This window comes from Lipotes vexillifer, unplaced genomic scaffold, assembly GCF_000442215.2.
Source record: "Lipotes vexillifer unplaced genomic scaffold, Lipotes_vexillifer_v1.1 scaffold498, whole genome shotgun sequence".
Lineage (NCBI taxonomy): Eukaryota > Metazoa > Chordata > Mammalia > Artiodactyla > Lipotidae > Lipotes > Lipotes vexillifer.
In genome coordinates, this window is record NW_006793744.1 from 1,729,336 (window position 1) to 1,747,952 (window position 18,617).

Sequence of the window (18,617 nt, forward strand, 5' to 3'; positions counted from 1 at the left end):
GCATCGGCAGGCGGACTCTCAAGCACTGCGCCACCAGGGAAGCCCATGCCAGTTGTTCTGAGGCCAAGACCTGCGCCCTTAAACTCTGTGGGCAGAGGTTGTCTGTCTGGAGGTGAGTTTGGGGAGGAGCCACCTCCTCTCTTTGGAAGTGACACCGAGATGCTCAGATTCTCGTGTCTGTGCTCAGAGTCAGAGCCTTGCAGTGGTGCAATCCAGTCACCAGGCGTGTCTGTCCTCTCCTTTTTGCAGGGAGCCCTTGTTTCCGGCACTCCTGTGCTGAGTGGTGTCCCCGCTCTATTAAGGGATGGAGCATCTGTGGGTGGGGACTTTGAGACCTGTTTGTGGTGTGGTTTCCATTGCCTCTTACCAGGAGCTTATAGAGGCTTCTGGAACCTGCTTCTTTGGGAAGGTTTTTCCCTTTTCATCCGGCTTGTTTCAAGTGGAGCTTGTTCGCAGCAGATTCCTGGCGGGGAACTGCTGTTGACACTCGGGGAGCTTGGGGCCCAGTGCGGGTAGCTCCTGGCCCCCGAGCCCCGCGCTGTCTCCTCCAGCTTGTGCGTGTGTCCTTCTTTGTCTCTAGGCTGTGTTCTGCCTGCAGGATGTGCTGGTCTCTTCCTGTCCCCTTTTCCTGTCAGGGAGGCTTAGATGAGTTTCTTGCTGTTTAACCAGCTGCTTTTGCTGGTCTCTTTTTCCCTAATGCTTGTAAGCTACTGCTGTTTGCTGGAATTGATGCATTCCTTTTTCTTTTTCTTTTTCTTTTAACCTTTTTCTTTCCTTTTTGGCCTAAATCTATTTTTTCCTCTAGGTGTTCCTCTAGATATTTTCTTGTGATTTCTCCCAAGGCAAGAGAGATACAGTTTGCTAAGTTCTGGGCCTGCCGAATCTTCTTCTATTCCCTGCATTGGGTGCTCTTACATCGGAGATGCTCTCCCAATAGACCAGCATCTAATTTAGGGCTGGCATCAGTCTGTCTTGTTCTCCCTGGTTCCCCTTTAGTAGGTTTCTTCGATGCTGTGCCTTCTCTTAGACTGAGTCCTAATTCCATAAACTTTGCAAGTGTGTTCCCTCAGGGCACAGGCAGTGACAGTCCCTTCACCTGCTGTGCTCTGAGCATCTTCGTCTGATCTCCGATCTCCACCGCCACCCCCACCCCTCACAGCCTGTCCAGAGTTTGTGTAACCCTTGGTAGAGCTGTGTCAGTCTTTGGAGATGCGGGTAGGTCCTCAGTTGCTCTCACTGTGGGTTTTGTACCTGGCTTTAGAAGTGTGTTTCTCCACAGTTCCTACAACTGAATCCTGGTTCCTTTAGGAGGAGCAATTCCAGTCCTCTGAGATCTCGCTTGTCTTCCTTTATTAGAGGTTTGTTTGTTTGTTTGTTTTTTTTAAAGGCTCAAACAAGCACAAAGATATTGTTCCCTCACTTGAGTTAGACTCCAGGCTGTCCCTGTCTCTGTCTGTTGAACCGGGTGTCAAGGTCTCCTTTTCTGTTGCAGCTCTGTCCAGTTATTCCCCAAGATGTCAACCTTTCTCCAAAGGGTGGTCCTCTCTCCCTCCTGTTTCATCAACCTGCGTTGCTTATTTTTGTTGTTTTGTTTTTGTTCCTCTTGTCCTGATAGGAAGATGAGAGAGTGTTTCTCTAAGCTTCTAGCACCTTTCTGATTTCCAGAATGAGCCTAATCGTTCCAAAGACAGCCCTTCGTGGTTGCCTTCTTCGTGCATGCAGTAATTTTGTCAAATTGCTTTTCTGACTCAACCCAAGATGACAGCATATCTTTTTAATAAGATTATCCTTATTGCTTCTTTATTTATAAAATTTGCCCCCATCTATGTATCTTCCACTTTGGATCTTGAAAATCTGAAGCAGCGGTTAGCATTTAGGTGATTAATGGCTGTAGGGCCAGGGAGTTGGAGGGGAACTCTTGAGTCTGTGGACCAACCACATGAATTTAAAATAAACCTTCTCACAGTTCCGACTCGTATCCATAAAGATAAGGCATAAAAAGGAACAGAATTTGGAGCAGTGTGTCGATACCGCTTGCCTGGAGTTGGACCCAGCACCGTTTCTTCAAGATCGGGCTGTAGAAGCACCCATAGTATTCTGGAAGCTTCTCTCTATTTTGAGGAGAGCCCTGACTGGGACACCATTCTGGTTTGGTTTTGTTTTTCCTTCCCCTGCCCTTTCGCTTTTCTTGTCTTGCGGTAAAATGTGCATAACACAGAATTTACCATTTTAACCGTTTTAAAGTGTACAGTTCAGTGGCATTAATTATACTCACAGTGCTATGCAGCCATGACCGCCGTCCACTTCCAGAACTTTTTTGTCTGCCCAAACTGAAACTCTGTCCGCCGTTAAGCAGTGATTCCTCATTATCCCCTCCTCTCAGCCCTTAATAAACATTATTCTACTTTCTGTCTGTATGAATATTCTGGGTCCCCTCGTACATGGACTCATACAGTATTTGTCCTTTCGTGACCGACGTATTTCACTTAGCTCAGTGTCTTCAAGGTTCCTCCATGTTGTAGCAGGTATCAGAATTCCCTTCCTTTCCCTTTTTTGAAAAAAAAATCAATTAATTAATTTATTTTTGGCTGCATTGGGTTTTCATTGCTGCGCGTGGGCTTTTCTCTAGTTACGGAGAGTGTGGGCTACTCTTTGTTGCGGTGCACGGGCTTCTGATTGTGGTGGCTTCTCTTGTTGTGGAGCACGGGCTCTAGATGCGCGGACTTCAGTAGTTGTGGCACGCGGGCTCAGTAGTTGTGGCTCGTGGGCTCTAGAGCGCAGGCTCAGTAGTTGTGGCGCACGGGCTTAGTTGCTCCGCAGCATGTGGAATCTTCCCAGACCAGGGCTCGAACCCCTGTCCCCTGCATTGGCAGGCGGGTTCTTAACCACTGCACCACCAGGGAAGTCCTCCCTTCCTTTTTAAGGCTAAATAATATTCCACTGTATATATATCTCGTGTTTTGTTTATTCATTCATCCATTGGTGGATTTCGGGATGTTTCCATTTGGCTACTGTGTGTAATGCTGCTGTGAATATAGGTGTACAAATACCTGTTCAAGCCCCTCCTGTCACTTTTTTTTTTTTTTTTTTTTTTTTTTGCGGTATGTGGGCCTCTCACTGTTGTGGCCTCTCCCGTTGCGGAGCACAGGCTCCGGACACGCAGGGCTCACAGGCCCAGCCGCTCCGCGGCATGTGGGATCCTCCTGGACCGGGGCACGAACCCATGTCCCCTGCATCGGCAGGCGGACTCCCAACCACTGCGCCACCAGGGAAGCCCCCTCCTGTCACTTTTGGGTGTAAACCCAGAAGCGGAACTGCTGGATATTGTAATTCTGTGTTTAAATTTTTGAGGGACCACTGTACTGTTTTCCACTGCAGCACCCTTTCTTTCACATCCTTGTTTGTGCCATGCTTACTTAGGTCAAAGCCGTGCTGTGTTGCTCAAGGGCAAGCCACAGCAGCCTGCATCCCAGAGCCTGAACTTGGGCCGAGTGTGGGTCCAAGCTCAAGGGCTGAGCCAGGCCTTCAGGGCTCACTTGCCATTTGCTTAAGGCCCAGCGGCAGCCAACTGTATAAAAATAGCTGCTTGTCTTTGGATTGCACTTCTGTATGCTGCATGACCTACCAAGGTGGAAATCCCACATGGCTGTCCTGGAACTGCCAGCCCAGGTTGTGGTCATTAAGGGCCAGCTGCCAAAGTGTAAAAGTCCAGGGTATTGCACAATGCAGGCCACTGCCACTTGGTCCGACCAAAAGTATTAATATTTCAGTGTTAACTTGTTCTCCACATTGTGTTTTGTCTTTAATGGTTTTTGGCACATTTCAGGGGGGTGGGAGATGGTGTGCAGTAAATGACCCTTCTCTCTTTTCTTGGGTTCTGAACCATTTATGAAATAAGACAAGAAGAATTTGAAACGTTTAAGACAAAAAATCCTTTCTCTTGGAAACCAAAGGACTGGGGAAGCGGAGTTTCCCTTCTAACAACTTTGATGTGGGGAAAATGCTTCCTAGAAGCATTTAAGTGATTTGTTGTAGAATTTTACTAAATGAATGCACGAATTGTGAATGAAAAAGCAAATGCTCCCTTTTGAGGGCCTGCTTCATGCACTGTGATTGGCATATGTATCACATTTAATGCTGGTAGCATGGCTATGAGTCCATTAACTGTTTTATACAAGAGGAAGCTGAGTTTTGGAAAAGGTAGGGATTATCCCCAAGGTTTCATCTTGAGTCCATGTTGACTGCAAAGCCACTTGGCCACACTGCCTTTTTAAAAAAATGTGGATAAGGAAAAATGTGATACATGTGCTTTTCTTTAATGGTAAAATTGATTTTTATTTATGTCTAATATTAAATTATATATTGAAAAGAAATCTGTTGCTCTGACCAGGTACTATTCACTTTTTTTTTTAACTGGAGTCTAACTGCTTTACAATGTTGTGTTAGTTTCTGCTGTACAATGAAGTGAATCAGCTTCATTGTACATATATCTCCTCCCCCGTGGACCTCCCTCCCACCCCACCCCCCATCCCACCTGTCTAGGTCGTCACAGAGCACTGAGCTGAGCTTCCTGTGCTTTATAGCTTGTTCCCACTAGCTATCTATTTTATGCATGGTAGTGTATGTATGTCTGTCCTAATCTCCCAATTCACCCCACCCTCCTCTTCCCCCACTGTGTCCACATGTCCATTCTCTATGTCTACATCTCTATTCCTGCCCTGGAAATAGGTTCATCTGTACCATTTTTCTAGATTCCACATATATGCATTAATATACGATACTTGTTTTTCTCTTTCTGGCTCACCTCACTTTGTATGACAGACTATATAGGTCCATCCATATGTCTACAAGTGACCCAATTTTGTTCCTTTTCATGGCTAATATTCAACCCTTTTCTCCTTAAGACAAATAAAAACAACTCATTTCAGCCAGTTCTTAGGGTTTTACAAATATTTTCGTGAGTAGGTCCGATATTGTTTCAGTGGTTACAGATCTGAGAACCAGAAGGTTAGTGGTAGTTGTGAGGGCTGAAACACAACTAATATTAGGGTGAAGCAACTGAACTCAGCTGAGCCTGTCTGTTATGCAGGAGACACTAAATTAGGAGTTCAGTTAAAGAGTGTGAGTGTTGTGTAGAAGGGACCCAGGAAAGCACTCATTTTATACAAAATGATTTGCTGTATAGAGTGTATTGTACGTAGCACCATATGTGTGGGCCACTGGCTGGAATGGTCACATGGCTTATGTGGGCTCTGTGTTCCTAACTGAGACACACGTGGGTATAAGAGACTTAACCTTTGTAAGCGCCTCTACAATTTAGCATTCAGAATTGTGAAAGGGAAGAAAAATGAGAAGGAGAAATCTCAGGTTGGGATATATCTAAGTAATTTTTTTATATTTCATACATTATGTTCCTGAAATGAACGGTTTTCATATGTGATCAGTACTGGGAACATCATAATTTCAAATCTGTTGATCATTCTCTCTGGATTAATGCATTATAGACTCTCATATACTCTTGTCAGGTTATGGTTTACTCTTGTTAGTGAAAGTCATCTCAAATGACTTAGAACTTTGTCTATCATTTTCTTTCCTGTTTAATTGCACACAGACCCCCAGAATCACACTCTGCCCCTGGCCTGGTACACAAAGACCAATTTTTTAGCAAGTAGAGGAAGGTGATTTTTTTTCTCTTTCATCCCATTCCCTAAATTCATACTTCTTCTCCACAAAATACATGCCATACAAAAGAAGTCTTAACAGGGCTATTTTCTGGACTGTTACATTATCTCCTGGTATGGTTTTCTATGACATATTTTCATGCTGAAGAATTTTTAGGCTTTTAAGTACCTAGGAGAAATAGACTTGGCCTGTTCAGATTTACTTGGAAAAAATACTGATAACTTATGTTAAAAGACCTGCTTTTTTTTTTCTGTTTTTCTACTAACTAACCTTTGGACCTTTGATAAGTCATTTAACCCCTCCAAACCACATCTTTTCCCATCTTCTAAAATAGTATCATACACTTATGTGAAAACTACTTAGGGGACTTCCCTGGCGGTCCAGTGGTTGAGACTTCACTTCCCAATGCAGGAGGTACAGGTTCGATCCCTGATCAAGGAGCTGGGATCCCATGCCTCAGGGAACAGAAGCAATATTGTAACAAATTCAATAAAGACTTTAAAAATGGTCCACATCAAAAAAAAAAAAAAAAACTTAAAAAAAAACTACTAAGGAATTATTGTTTCTTTTAGCTGTCAAATTTAGGAATTAATTTATTAAAATAATGTGGGAGGTTTCAAAAGTAGAGAAGTAGGTTTTTGTTTGTTTTTCTTTTATAATCTGCCCAGGCACTCTTCTGCGTAAGGGGTCAAAACAAATGTCAAAACAGCTGGGGTACTTTCAGAGGTAATTTGTAATCCCAGCGTGCCTGTGGTTGCCCCAGGTGGCTCATGTTTTGGTTATAGGTTCTGATTTTAAGTCAAGATTGCAATACTTTTGTTCTTTTGGGAGAGAAAGACATGAACATTTAAATTTCTCTTTGAGAAAAATCAGCATGCTTCAAGGGCAGTTTGGAGGTGTAGGAGCTCCCCCTGGTGGGAGTCTGAAATATGTTGTACAGCAAACGAAACAATGTTGTAGTTTATTTTTGTTATGTTTTCAGCTAACAGGAGAATCTTACTTAACATGGTAAATTATAAATTCATTCATGGTAAATTATAAATTTGTCACCAAGAATGACAAAATATTGGGCTTCAAATCACATCAAATCACTGCAGATAGGATTTTTAATCATGTTCAAAGTCATAATTTTGAACTTTAACATAATTTCAACATGTGAAGGAATATTTTAGGCAAGAAAATTGCCTTGTCAGGTTAAGACCTATAGTTAAATTGTTGGTAGGCTGGATTTGGCCTACCGGCACAGCGAGTTGACCCCTGATCCTTCAGGTGTTTGTTAGGAATAAAGGGAAGTGAAGTCCAGTCAGCAAACCTGGGGTCTGGGTCTGTTTGCTGGAGCTGAGTGAGGGAGGCGAAGTGAAGTTGGTTTCCAGGTTTCTGGCTTAAACCACTTTATGAGTAATGAGACTCACAGCAAGGACCTGGCTCTCTGGGCATGGGTGAGGATTCAGAGGGGCGCCCAGCCGCTGGTTCCCTGTGTGGGTGTGCGGAGAGGCCTGCGCTGCTGAGATGAATGTGGAGGGCTTCAGCGTGTCGCAGACCCCCGAGGGAGAGAGGGAAGGGGGCTGAGGTGGAATCTGGAGTGACTAACAGCTGGTGCCTGAGGAGGAACAGCCAGCGAAGCAGGAGCCTAAGAGGACGGAGGAACACCGAGAGAAGGCGACATGGCGGAGAAGTGTTGGGCCAAAGAGGTTTCTATCAGATTTGGATACAAGGGGGTCACTTTAACTTTGATTAACGCAGCTTCAGGGAGTAGTGGGCTTTCTTTGTGTATGTCTTTGATGTGGGACTTGCTCACAGAAAAACATATTTGAAGATCTAGCTCTTTAAGATTTGAGGTTCAGTTTACAGGTGGTATTACCCTAAGTGTAGCTGATACTAGCAATTACTTTTTTTTTTAAACGTTTCTTTAAAAAAAAAAAATTATTTATTTATTTATTTATGGCTGTGTTGGGTCTTTGTTGCTGCACACGGGCTTTCTCTAGTTGTGGAGATCAGGGGCTACTCTGTTGCTGCACGCGCTCCTCTTATTGCAGAGCACAGGCTCTAGGTGTGCAGGCTTTAGTAGCTGTGGCACGCAGCCTCAGTAGTTGTGGCACACGGGCTTAGTTGCTCCATGGCATGTGGGATCTTCCCGGACCAGGGATCGAACCTGTGTCCTCTGCATTGGCAGGCAGATTCTTATCCACTGCGCCACCAGGGAAACCCGCAATTACTTTTTAAAAGAGCCTTTGGTTAATGTTTGGTCCTATTTACAAGCTTGGTTAAACCCCCTAACTATTTTTTACTACACTTTAAAATGTAATGTGGAAAAAAAAAAAAAAAGTAATGTGCTCTGGTCCCTCGGCATCTGTGGGTGAATGGGTCCAGGACCCCCCTCAGATACCACACTCCAATGAGGCTCAAGTTCCTTCCGGTCTGCATCCATGGAACAGAGGATCAACTGTATTTTGTTCTTGTTTTGTACATTAATTGCTGAATGACAGTTGAAGTGGTTAAACATGCGTTTTTATATAATGTACTTAGGTAGTTCTTACAAATCTAACAAATTAAATGTAATTGTGGTGATTCCACGTAAAACGAAAGTCAGCCGAGGATTTGGGGGATGCCTTCTTACCTTGCTGAGATTTTCGGGTGTTCCGACTGTGACTGCCAAGCCAAGTGTCTTGTTTATAACCACTATGCGAGACACGTCACACTGAACAGAAGGGGAAATCTCACAGCGGAGATCCTTTAGACTCACATGCTGCACTATCTGACTTTTCTGTGTATTCGCCGTCTGCTGCCCCCACCCTCCCACCCAAATGGCTGTATCCCTGGATTGACTTTGCATTTCTTTGTCTTCACCATATGTCGATATCATCCCATGTGGCTGTTAAGATCTTGGAACTTTATGAAATTCTGCAGTCTTTTCAAATACTTTTGTCTCTTCCATCCACGTCTCTTCCACACGTGAAAAATGATAGCCGGTTGAATTTTGGGCATCTCCTGTGGTTTTCTCATAGTGTCTAAGCTCACTCTGCAGATGGGAAGCAGACATCAGAACCGTTGATTGGCTCTTACTGGGTGAACCTACTTTAAAATAAGAGCAGACTCCTACGTGGGAACAAAATGTTTGAAAAGTATAAGAAATGCCAAACTACAGTGTTCCTGTGTATATTTAGAACATATTTATCTGCTTATTGCCATAATAGGAATTTTCATGTTGCCCAAGGGAGAGCTTATGATTTCCATTAGATGTAAGCTCAGTGACAGAAAAGATTTTTCTCTATTTTATTCACTATTGTATTTCCAGTAAATTGAATTTTACCTAGCATTTAGCAGACGTTCAAATATATGGTGAATGAATGAAGAAATGTCCTTTCTGTATAAATGATAGATTGTTTATTATTAACAGTAGATTGTGCCTTTTGCTTCCTTTTAATTTCTTTCTCCCCTTTTTTCTGCTTTTAGGCAGAAACCACTAACACTAGCCTCTTGCAAGTGCAACTGGAATGCAGTTTACATAATAAAGTGTGTCAGCAACTAAAGGTAAAATAAAAAATTTAGTGTTTTCTTCCTGCCTTCCTTCCTGCCTCTTTGCTTAGAAATAAAAAATAAAACAGCATGTTCTGTTCTCAGAAATGCACATGCCCTTACCTTAAGTGCTTTTTTTCCCTGTGAAGTTCAAAACGAAAAAAATTCAGATGATATTTTTGAGTTTTTCCTTTTTCTCCATCCCTCCGATCTCAGAGTTGCTATGTGGAATCAGACGATGTTTTACGGCTACAAATGAGCATAATTGTAACAATGGAAAACGCCTCGAAAGAATTTGAAGAAAACACACAAGATTTGTTAGATCATCTCTCTATTATTTACGTAGCTACAGATAAATCTGAGACCTCAGGTAAGGTGGAATCTTTAAACTTTTCTGTTACAACATATTTTGATTAACCTGTGTCATCATTCTATATCATTTACTTATAGATCGTATCATTGCAATCCAAGACAGAGAGGCTTTGCTTTCATTATTAGCACAGTGCAGTAGTAACTCGTTCTCAATCTGCACCTGCTAGTTAGGCTGTACTATTTTGGGGTAAATTAAGTGGCAATGACTTCCCTGGTGGCGCAGTGGTTAAGAATCTGCCTGCCAGTGCAGGGGACACGGGTTTGAGCCCTGGTCCGGGAAGATCCCACATGCCGCGGAGCAACTAAGCCTGTGTGCCACAGGCTGAGCCCGCGTGTCACACCTACTGAAGCCCGTGCACCTAGAGCCCATGCTTTGCAACAAGAGAAGCCACCGCAGTAAGAAGCCCGTGCACCGCAACTAAGAGTAGCCCCCACTAACCGCAACTAGAGAAAGCCCGCGTGCAGCAACAAAATAAATAAACAAACAAATAAATAAATAATAAATTAAGTGGCAACGGCAAACCATTCTGTGTTTACCTGGGAAGAATTTTTCTTGGCGTTCTGAAGATAGTAAACTAATTAAATGGGCACGACAATCTAATATAAATATTCACGAAGTATTTGAAGTTTTGTGTCTCTTGTTTCTGTTTTACTGATTTGCAGAAGCTCAGTTGACCAAATCATGCTGTTTATATTTTTAATAGTTGGTTGTCTGCTGCTTATTCTGGATGCCTGATCAGTAAGAGTAGTGTGAGTTTCAGTGTTCATTTCTATGAACTTTATCTTTGAAATTGTGTGTCCTACTTACCAAAAATAACCTAGTTTATCAGTTTAAGTTTCTAAGAGATTTTGTAGGAGACACATATGATCCATGTGATTTATCATGTAGGGTTTGCTCTTATCCATTGGTTATCAAGACTGTTCTGGTAAGTGAGAGTGTGTGTGTATGTACACACCTATACACATTCAGAGAAAGAAATGGTACCAAAATATAGTTTAAAGTTGGCAGTATTAATTGTTGGTCAAACATTGTTTACTTTCCAGTCCTCAGAATTGGCTGTAGTAGACATGGGTCAGCAGGAGAGCTTTCCTGTCCTTGGGTTCATAGTTTCTGGTGATTCCCAGAATGGCCAGGTAGACATCAGTGTAGAGAAGACTCCTGTCCCATGGGGAGCACTTCTGTTGGTGAGGATTAAAGGGAAGCCTGCATTTTGAGATCCAGGGTTTCATTTTTCCCAAGTGTGGTTGTCAAATAAGGAAATGAGGGGCTGTCTAATCAATAGGAGACTTTAACGTTATTTGAAGCTGTCCAGTTGGTTAGTTTCATCCAGGGGGGTAGTACTGTGACCCTAAACTGAGACTTTTTCTACTGGTAGTTCATCATTTAGAGAGCCTGTGTTGACAGGTCAATCTTTTTGCCAAGGTCCTTTTTCTTGTGACTTAATCAACAGAAAATACCTCCTCACTTCAATTTTAGTGTTGAAAAGTGAGTTACATTTTTTTATAGAAATGTGTAATGTGATATTTTAACTACTATATTAAGGTGTGAGGATGAGATGGCCCTTTCTTTTAATCTCATTGCTCTGATTCTTTTGGACAGGTGATTCGGCAGTGAATATGTATATATTACATTCAGGAAACAGCCTTATATGGATACAGGTAATTGTAAATACTTTCGTAAAGTGTAGTTTAAACTTACAAGTGTGTATTTAATTGTAGAACATGAGGATTTTTGAGAAAATACTTGTCTCTATTATCTTTTGCTTTCATTTAAACACATTCTCCCTTGCCCAAGCCCATATTTGGATGAAGGTTGTCAGCACCCCTTCGTACCATTACAGGCACATCTGCTGAGCAGTTGTTCTGTATGCCAGTCTGAGCTACTTAGTCATTTTAACAGGGTTGATTCAAACTGGATCAGTCTTCTCCAGCTAAGAGCAGTACTGTGGATTGTTTTTTGTTACAGGATGTACATCATTTCTCACAGAGAGATGCCCTGTCTCTGCAGTTTGAGCCAGTACTCCTACCTACTTCCACAACAAACTTTACAAAAATTGCCTCTTTTACTTGCAAAGGTACGGATTTTAAAAATATTGGAGATTGTCTTTTTATTTTCATTATCCAGTTGTTATGCCTGCAGTTCTTTCTGTGAAATGACTCACAACTACAGTGTAGGCAAGGCTTTAGGAAGTGAACGGGCTCGGTTTCAATCCCACAGACTTAACAGTTATAAGAGGTAGCGTGATGGAAGAAGTGATGGTGATGCTGCTTTTATTCTGCCCCATGTGCAGGATTTTGAGTTTATAGATCGTAATTCAGTTGGCGATTTGAAAGACCAGGTTGTATATGAGTCTGATGGACATACTGCTTTCACAGAGAGGTTGAGCTGCCCCAGGTTTGTTTCTCTGTGTAGAAATCAATGCAGAATGTCTAGTGAGTATAAACCCAATCCTATCTTTAGGGACTTATTTATAGTTCAAAAGATTTCTGTAAAGAAATGCATTTTAAACATAAGAAAACAAGCACCACCTCACTTACACTGAAAGAAATGTTAACTTAAAGCAATACGTGAGGTATAATTTATGACTTAGATCTATGAAGATCAAACAGAATGTTAATATTCTGTCTTGGTAATGATTAGGAAGAAAAAAACTCATATTTTTGACATGGGTATAAATTGATACAGCCTTTCTGGGAGGGAAAATTGGCAGTCTCTGTGAAAATTGAAGATGTGCCTATGTGCTCTCTGATCCTTAATTCTACTTCTAGAAGGTTATCTGGAGATACGCTCTAGATGTTCAAAACTGTAATACAGGAATATGCATTGTTTGCGGCAGTAGAACAGTATAAGCCTCCACTGACAGAGAATTGTAGTTCATCTCCGGGGCCGGGGGGGCTAGCGTCTGCAGGTGTTAAGAAGCATACATGGGCGTGCAGTATCAGCAGTGTCGTTCTTCTAAGGGTGTCTGTGTATTTGTATATGTTAGAGCACCTGGAAGGATGCTTGGGAGTCTGCTGGCAGTTGTTTCCTTTGTCTAAGGTAATGGGGAAGTCGGGGGAAAGGTAGACTTTTATTTTCACATCTTTTTGTTAGTGTTTGAAGTTTGGGGGGAACCATATATATAGCTAAAAGACAAAAAAGAGTTGGGTATTAGTATCAGAGTTAAGAATTCAGTACCAGTGTTTTGATGTTCTGCCATGGCCCAAGGAATGCTTGAAAGTGATTTGATACCTCAGCAGTGTTTTGCAGCACGGGCCCACTTTGGCTGTGATCTCCGCCGTGCTCTCAGGTTGAGCTGCTCCTTTCTCACTCACGCCTCCACACACGCCTTTCACTGTTCACTTTCGTCATCTCTGCAGACCTAAGGACTTGCCTCTTACTTAAGATCTTTGTAAAAGGAGAGCCACAAAGCGTAGACTCTCTTCTCCCTCCGTCAAAGAAGAAATGAGAGGTTGCTTTAGGAAAGAGGGGTGGGTAGGTAGACACCACGTTCTGGGTAACTTCCTGGGCACCCAGCCAGGAAAGCGGAAAGATAGTGTTCAAGAAAGGATTTTATTGGAGCCAGAAGAGTGAAGGAACTAAAACGTTACAAATAAAACATTTATCTTGTTTTCATTTGGGCATAATGAAAGAAAAGATACTGATACTTCACATTTATTTCCTCCTACCTCAAAACAGCTCCATCCTGTGACAGTGGGATGAGAGAAGACAGGAAGAAAAAAAACACTCCGACACTAAAAGCGTGCCTCTCCTCTCCTGTGGCTCAAGGGTGGGTGAATTTCGCTTTCTCTGGTATTGAGTGGTTCCCCTCCACCCCCTCCGTCTAGAGATGATTTAAAAATATAACGGAGACTTGCATGATTCTCTCTCTGGACTTGCCTTCCCTACCTTAGCACTGCTAGTAGGAAGTGAAAGGTGGTTTGCAGGATGGGAGGGGAGAAGCTGAATGACAGAGGTTGTGGATCAGATCCAGGCCAGGCGGCCACATGTGGGAGAAGGAAGAAGTACTCCTGCACAGTTTCTGAGTTGCATTCGGGTCCTGGTTTTGCCTGGTGGCCTCTGTGAGCCATCCTGGTCCTGGCTCCATTGCACCCTCTGGCCTTCAGATGCTCCACTCGTGGGCAGGATGAAGAAGGCAACTTGTCTGGTCCTTGCCAGTACTTACATTTGTTCTCTGACATTTTATGCGGCTACCATTTTTGCAGTTAGAAGCTCATTCGCACGCTAACAGCTGTTGTACGCACAGGGCTGATGGCATGCATGTCCTGTGTTCACAGGTATTTTCGAATGGACTCTTCTGCCACCCAGTTTCACATAGAGACTCACGAGAACACATCGGGGCTTTGGTCAATGTGGTACCTCAACCATTTTGACCATGGTGTTGTATTGAATGATGTGTTTGTTTCCAAGGAGACCAAGCGTGTTTTAAAGGTACACATGGTATTTTTATCCAAGTTTAGCCTATTTTAAGATTTGTTTAGTGTCAAATACTATGAAACTGATATTTACAAAATCTTACTTTCACTTATGAATTTTAAAGCTTTAGGCTCTCTTTATTTTTTTCAAACTATTGTTCAAGGAGCTCAAAGGGACCAGGATACATCTTTTAGAGATATTTGCTGTTACCATTATTTAAAAATATTATAAATTATAATTTTAAAAAGATTATATTTAGTAAAAAGAAGCCTGGTTCATGATACAATACTAGGTTTTTGTAAAATACTGCCTATGAACATTTCAAGATTACTTTTGTGAAATTTAAAAACAGTTGCATGCTAAATATTAAGTGAAACCTATCATTTATATAAAAATATTTCAATATTGGACCTGGAAATAACTGAGTAAAATTGTATTTTTCGAAGTATAGAAAAACTTTAGTATCACACATTATAATGATTTTAATCATAATTAGCGTTAGTTAGGAAAGTAATTTCTCTTACTTCTTTTCTTTTTAGATTCTGAATTTCACTGGCCCTTTATTTCTACCTCCAGGCTGTTGGAAAATATTTTCTTTGAAACTTGCCGTTAAAGACTTTGCCATAAATCTATTCACCCGTGTATTTTTGACTACAAACGTAGGTGCTGTTTTTGCGGTACCTCTACAGATTTACTTGGCACCGACCAAGGTATTGTTTACACAGTACATATGTGTTATAATTTTTGTAGTAATTATCATTTCTTTTTATTAACTTATCTTACGGTGCTTGGACTTTATTGACCGAGTTGAGCTCATGTTTTTTAAGGCTGCCTAAGAAATTGAAGGATATTACCAGGCCAGTCTTAGATGATAAATTGTTCAGGTACAGAAATCTTTATTTGAAAAGAGTTTCTATTTCTCATAAAGTGATATGAGGTAATTTTCAAATGAAATAAGGCATTACAGGTCGATAGATCTCATTTTCACTTATTTCCAAAATGTATGGAGCAAGGAATATGTATGTGCTTGCTGTAGCAAACACAGTTGAGCTTTTAGTACATACTTGCAATGACTTCAAATAAACTAAATCGTTAAATGTTTTATTTAGACCTCTGGTAACTGGCTCCCAGCTGCTCATAATCCTTGAATTTCCTTAGTGGGCCAAATCTAAAGTCTGAAAGGGTTCACAATTAAGAAAATGCTTTCTAAAATCTGGGTAAATTGTATTTAATTTAGATCTTATCTTAAACATGCCTCATTTTTTCTTAATGTTTATTTCTTTTCATTTAGTTACTGTTATTGCTTCTTTTTGATCCAAGCTCTTCTGTATAATGCTGGGTTCTAATTTTTTACTATGAGACATTCATGCAACCATCTTTATGATTTTTCTCACTTACTAGCATTGGTGTTTCATAGATAGAAGTGCCTCATGTTTAGCTAAAAGCTTAAAGCTAGGGCTTCTAAAATTACGCTAAACAAAATGTAAGGTTAATTTCATTCATCCGTATTTTGAGCAGGGGAGGTTTCTTGGAAATTTCCTTTTCCCATCAAAGGATGCATATCGGAAGCATGACTGGGAGGGAGCAGGCAGGCTGCAGGAAAGTGTGGAAGCAGCAGGTCTGTGCTTGCCAAGCCTAGGAAGTGCGACATTCAGTTAAATGTCCTGAGTAGCTTAGGAGTTACTATGGATTAGAGTACAGTTTGTTAAAAACCCTACTAAGAATGTCCTGAGACTAATTTAATCTTGAATTCAGAAGGCAGCTTGGTGTCTGTCTGGCCCAAGGGGTGTCACTGTGGGCACTGATTATTGCACAGAATCCACTGTAGTGACCCTGCCTGTGATAGACAGTTAGAGCTCTCATTCAAGGAGAAAGGAAGCCAAGAAACCCCTTTCTAGCAGTTTGGCTTCTCGTCAAAGGGAAGTTCGCTGAGGTGGAGGCCAACGTCTGCTACGCATTTGAGTGCATTAGGATTTTTGTGTTTAGTGTTGTGTTGTAAGTTATTCATATGTTACTTTTCAATCTAGGAAGGGAGTCTGGGTTTTGAAGTGATAGCACATTGTGGCATGCATTATTTCATGGGAAAATCAAAAGCGGGTAAGTATTTTGCCCTTAGGCTTTTTGTAGAACTCTAGTTTGGGGTTGGGTGGGAAGTAGTGAGAAAAATTTGTATTTGTAGCTGGAATAATTAGTCCTATTAACGTCATTACATCATATTCTGTTCTTTAAGAGCATGATCATTAATAGAACGACTTGAAATTGTTAAGAATCCTCCAAAAACATCCGAGTGCTTGTGTAATTAAAGTCCCCTTAAGTCTTAGCCTGTACTTTTGTAAGGGATTTTTTTCAGACACGTTATTTGATCATCATAGCAACCTTGTTGCCAGGAACAATTGGAAGATTCTGGTTCTTTTATAAAAGGGCTGACTAGAAGTTGGTAAAAAAATAATTTGGAATTGTATTTGAAGACTCTAGTACAGGAGCATAAACATCGTTTAGGGAGCGCTAGTTGTTGTCTGAGGCTGAGGGCCAGGGTGTTGATAGTGAAAGCTGTTCCTGGTTTTCTTCCTGCTTTTTGACTTTTTAAAATATGTAATCTAAGGACAGTGTTATAGCACAGAGATTTCCTTTGGGAGATTCCCACTTTTCCACCCTGATAATGCTCTTTAGCACAGACAAGACAGAACAGATAAGTAGAGAGGGCAAGGTGAGCCGGAGACCAGCTTACAAATGTAAACACGCACCTTCTCTAGATTGAGCCCTGCTCTGGGCTCTCTTATGAGGGTTGCTGTTTGCCCATCAGCATTCTGCCTAGTAACCCGGCTTAGATGATGACTAGCACTTATGTGGAAGCAGTTTAGCCTTTTAGGAATAAAGCTGTTAAACATGGTCCGAGTATGATTTTTAACTTGTTTCAGACTGTATTCATGAGTCATGTGTCTTTTATGTTATTACCTTCACATAATTCGATTTAGTTTTGTTTTATACGTTTCTTTGATTTGATATATCATTTGCCATTGAGTTAGAGGGACTTTTAGTAAAGCAGTCCGAGGACAGGAGGGCATTGATCACTTTACTGTCCTCTCAGTTTGAGAAGTTTTAACCCTCAGCCCTTGGCATTATTTACTAAGTGAATTGTGTTTTCCGTACATCTAAATAGTACATCTGATTTAACTTGTAGAAAATCCTAACTGGGAAGGGAGCCTTTCTCTGGATTGGTCTACCTGGGATGTGGATTCCGAACTTGCAAATACACTGTATGAAAGATGGAAGAAATTAAAAAATGGTGACGTCTGCAAGTATGTTTTCACCTCTCTTTGTTCAGCACTGGGGAGACATTGTGACATAATACTTGACTGAAATTTCAACACTGAATTTTTAACATCTAGCCTTTTATTTTGACAAATTTCAAACCTCAGAAGATTTGAAAAGTATAGTATGGTAAATATTCAAATATTCCCAATTAATCTAGACTCACTAGTTGTTTACATTTTACCACTTTTGCTTTTTTTCTCTCTCTACGTCTGTATCTATGTGCACATACATACATTTTCTTTTTGCTGAGTCATTTGAAAGTAAGCTGTAGACATCATGATACTTCAACCCTCAGTACTTTATTAGGAAAGACATTCTTTTTGAAGGAGAACATTCTCCTACATATAACTACACTGCCGTTACGTACCCAGCAAACTTAACACTGATGCAATTATATGAGCTGATATATATACAGTCTGGATTCACATTTCCCTAGTTGATGCCAAAATATCCATTATAGCTGTCTTTTTCTTTTTCCTTTTTTTTTTTTAACATCTTTATTGGAGTATAACTGCTTTACAATGTTGTGTTAGTTTCTGCCATATAACAAAATGAATCAGCTATATGTATACATATATCCTCATATCCCCTCCTCTTGCATCTCCCTCCCACCCTCCATATCCCACCCCTCTAAGTGGTCACAAAGCACCGAGCTGATCTCCCTGTGCTATGCGGCTGCTTCCTACTAGATATCTGTTTTACCTTTGGTGGTGTATATATGTCCATGCCACTCTCTCATTTCGTCCCGGCTTACCCTTCTCCCTCCCTGCGTCCTCAAATCCATTCTCTTTGTCTGCGTCTTTATTTCTGTCCCATCCCTGGTTCTTCAGAATCTTTTTTATGCTTTTTAGATTCCATATATATGTGTTAGCATATGGTATTTGTTTTTCTCTTTCTGACTTACTTCACTCTGTATGACAGACTCTAGGTCCATCCACCTCACTACAAATAACTCAATTTCATTTCTTTTTATGGCTGAATCATATTCCATTATATATATGTGCCACATCTTCTTTATCCATTCATCTGTCGATGGATACTCAGGTTGCTTCCATGTCCTGGCTATTGTAAATAGTGCTGCAATGAACATTGAGATGCATGTGTCTTTTTGAATTATGGTTTTCTCAGGGTATATGCCCAGTAGTGGGATTGCTGGGTCATACGGTAGTTCTATTTTTAGTTTTCGAAGGAACCTCCATACTGTTCTCCATAGTGGCTGTATCAATTTACATTCCCACCAACAGTGCAAGAGTGTTCCATTTTCTCCACACCCTCTCCAGCATTTATTTTTTTTTTTTTTTAACATCTTTATTGG

At 41.2% G+C, this 18,617-nt stretch overlaps 1 protein-coding gene across 1 annotated transcript in view; it reads left to right on the plus strand.

Moving 5' to 3' along the window:
• Positions 1 to 18,617, plus strand: part of TMEM131L (transmembrane 131 like) — a 170,769-nt gene that overhangs the window by 95,326 nt on the left and 56,826 nt on the right. Inside the window, exons 8-16 of the mRNA XM_007466718.1 lie at positions 9,136 to 9,213; positions 9,415 to 9,568; positions 11,171 to 11,229; positions 11,537 to 11,645; positions 13,250 to 13,340; positions 13,849 to 14,002; positions 14,527 to 14,697; positions 16,015 to 16,084; positions 17,169 to 17,286. Coding sequence (XP_007466780.1) covers positions 9,136 to 9,213; positions 9,415 to 9,568; positions 11,171 to 11,229; positions 11,537 to 11,645; positions 13,250 to 13,340; positions 13,849 to 14,002; positions 14,527 to 14,697; positions 16,015 to 16,084; positions 17,169 to 17,286 — 1,004 coding nt within the window. The remainder of the gene's footprint in view (positions 1 to 9,135; positions 9,214 to 9,414; positions 9,569 to 11,170; positions 11,230 to 11,536; positions 11,646 to 13,249; positions 13,341 to 13,848; positions 14,003 to 14,526; positions 14,698 to 16,014; positions 16,085 to 17,168; positions 17,287 to 18,617) is intronic.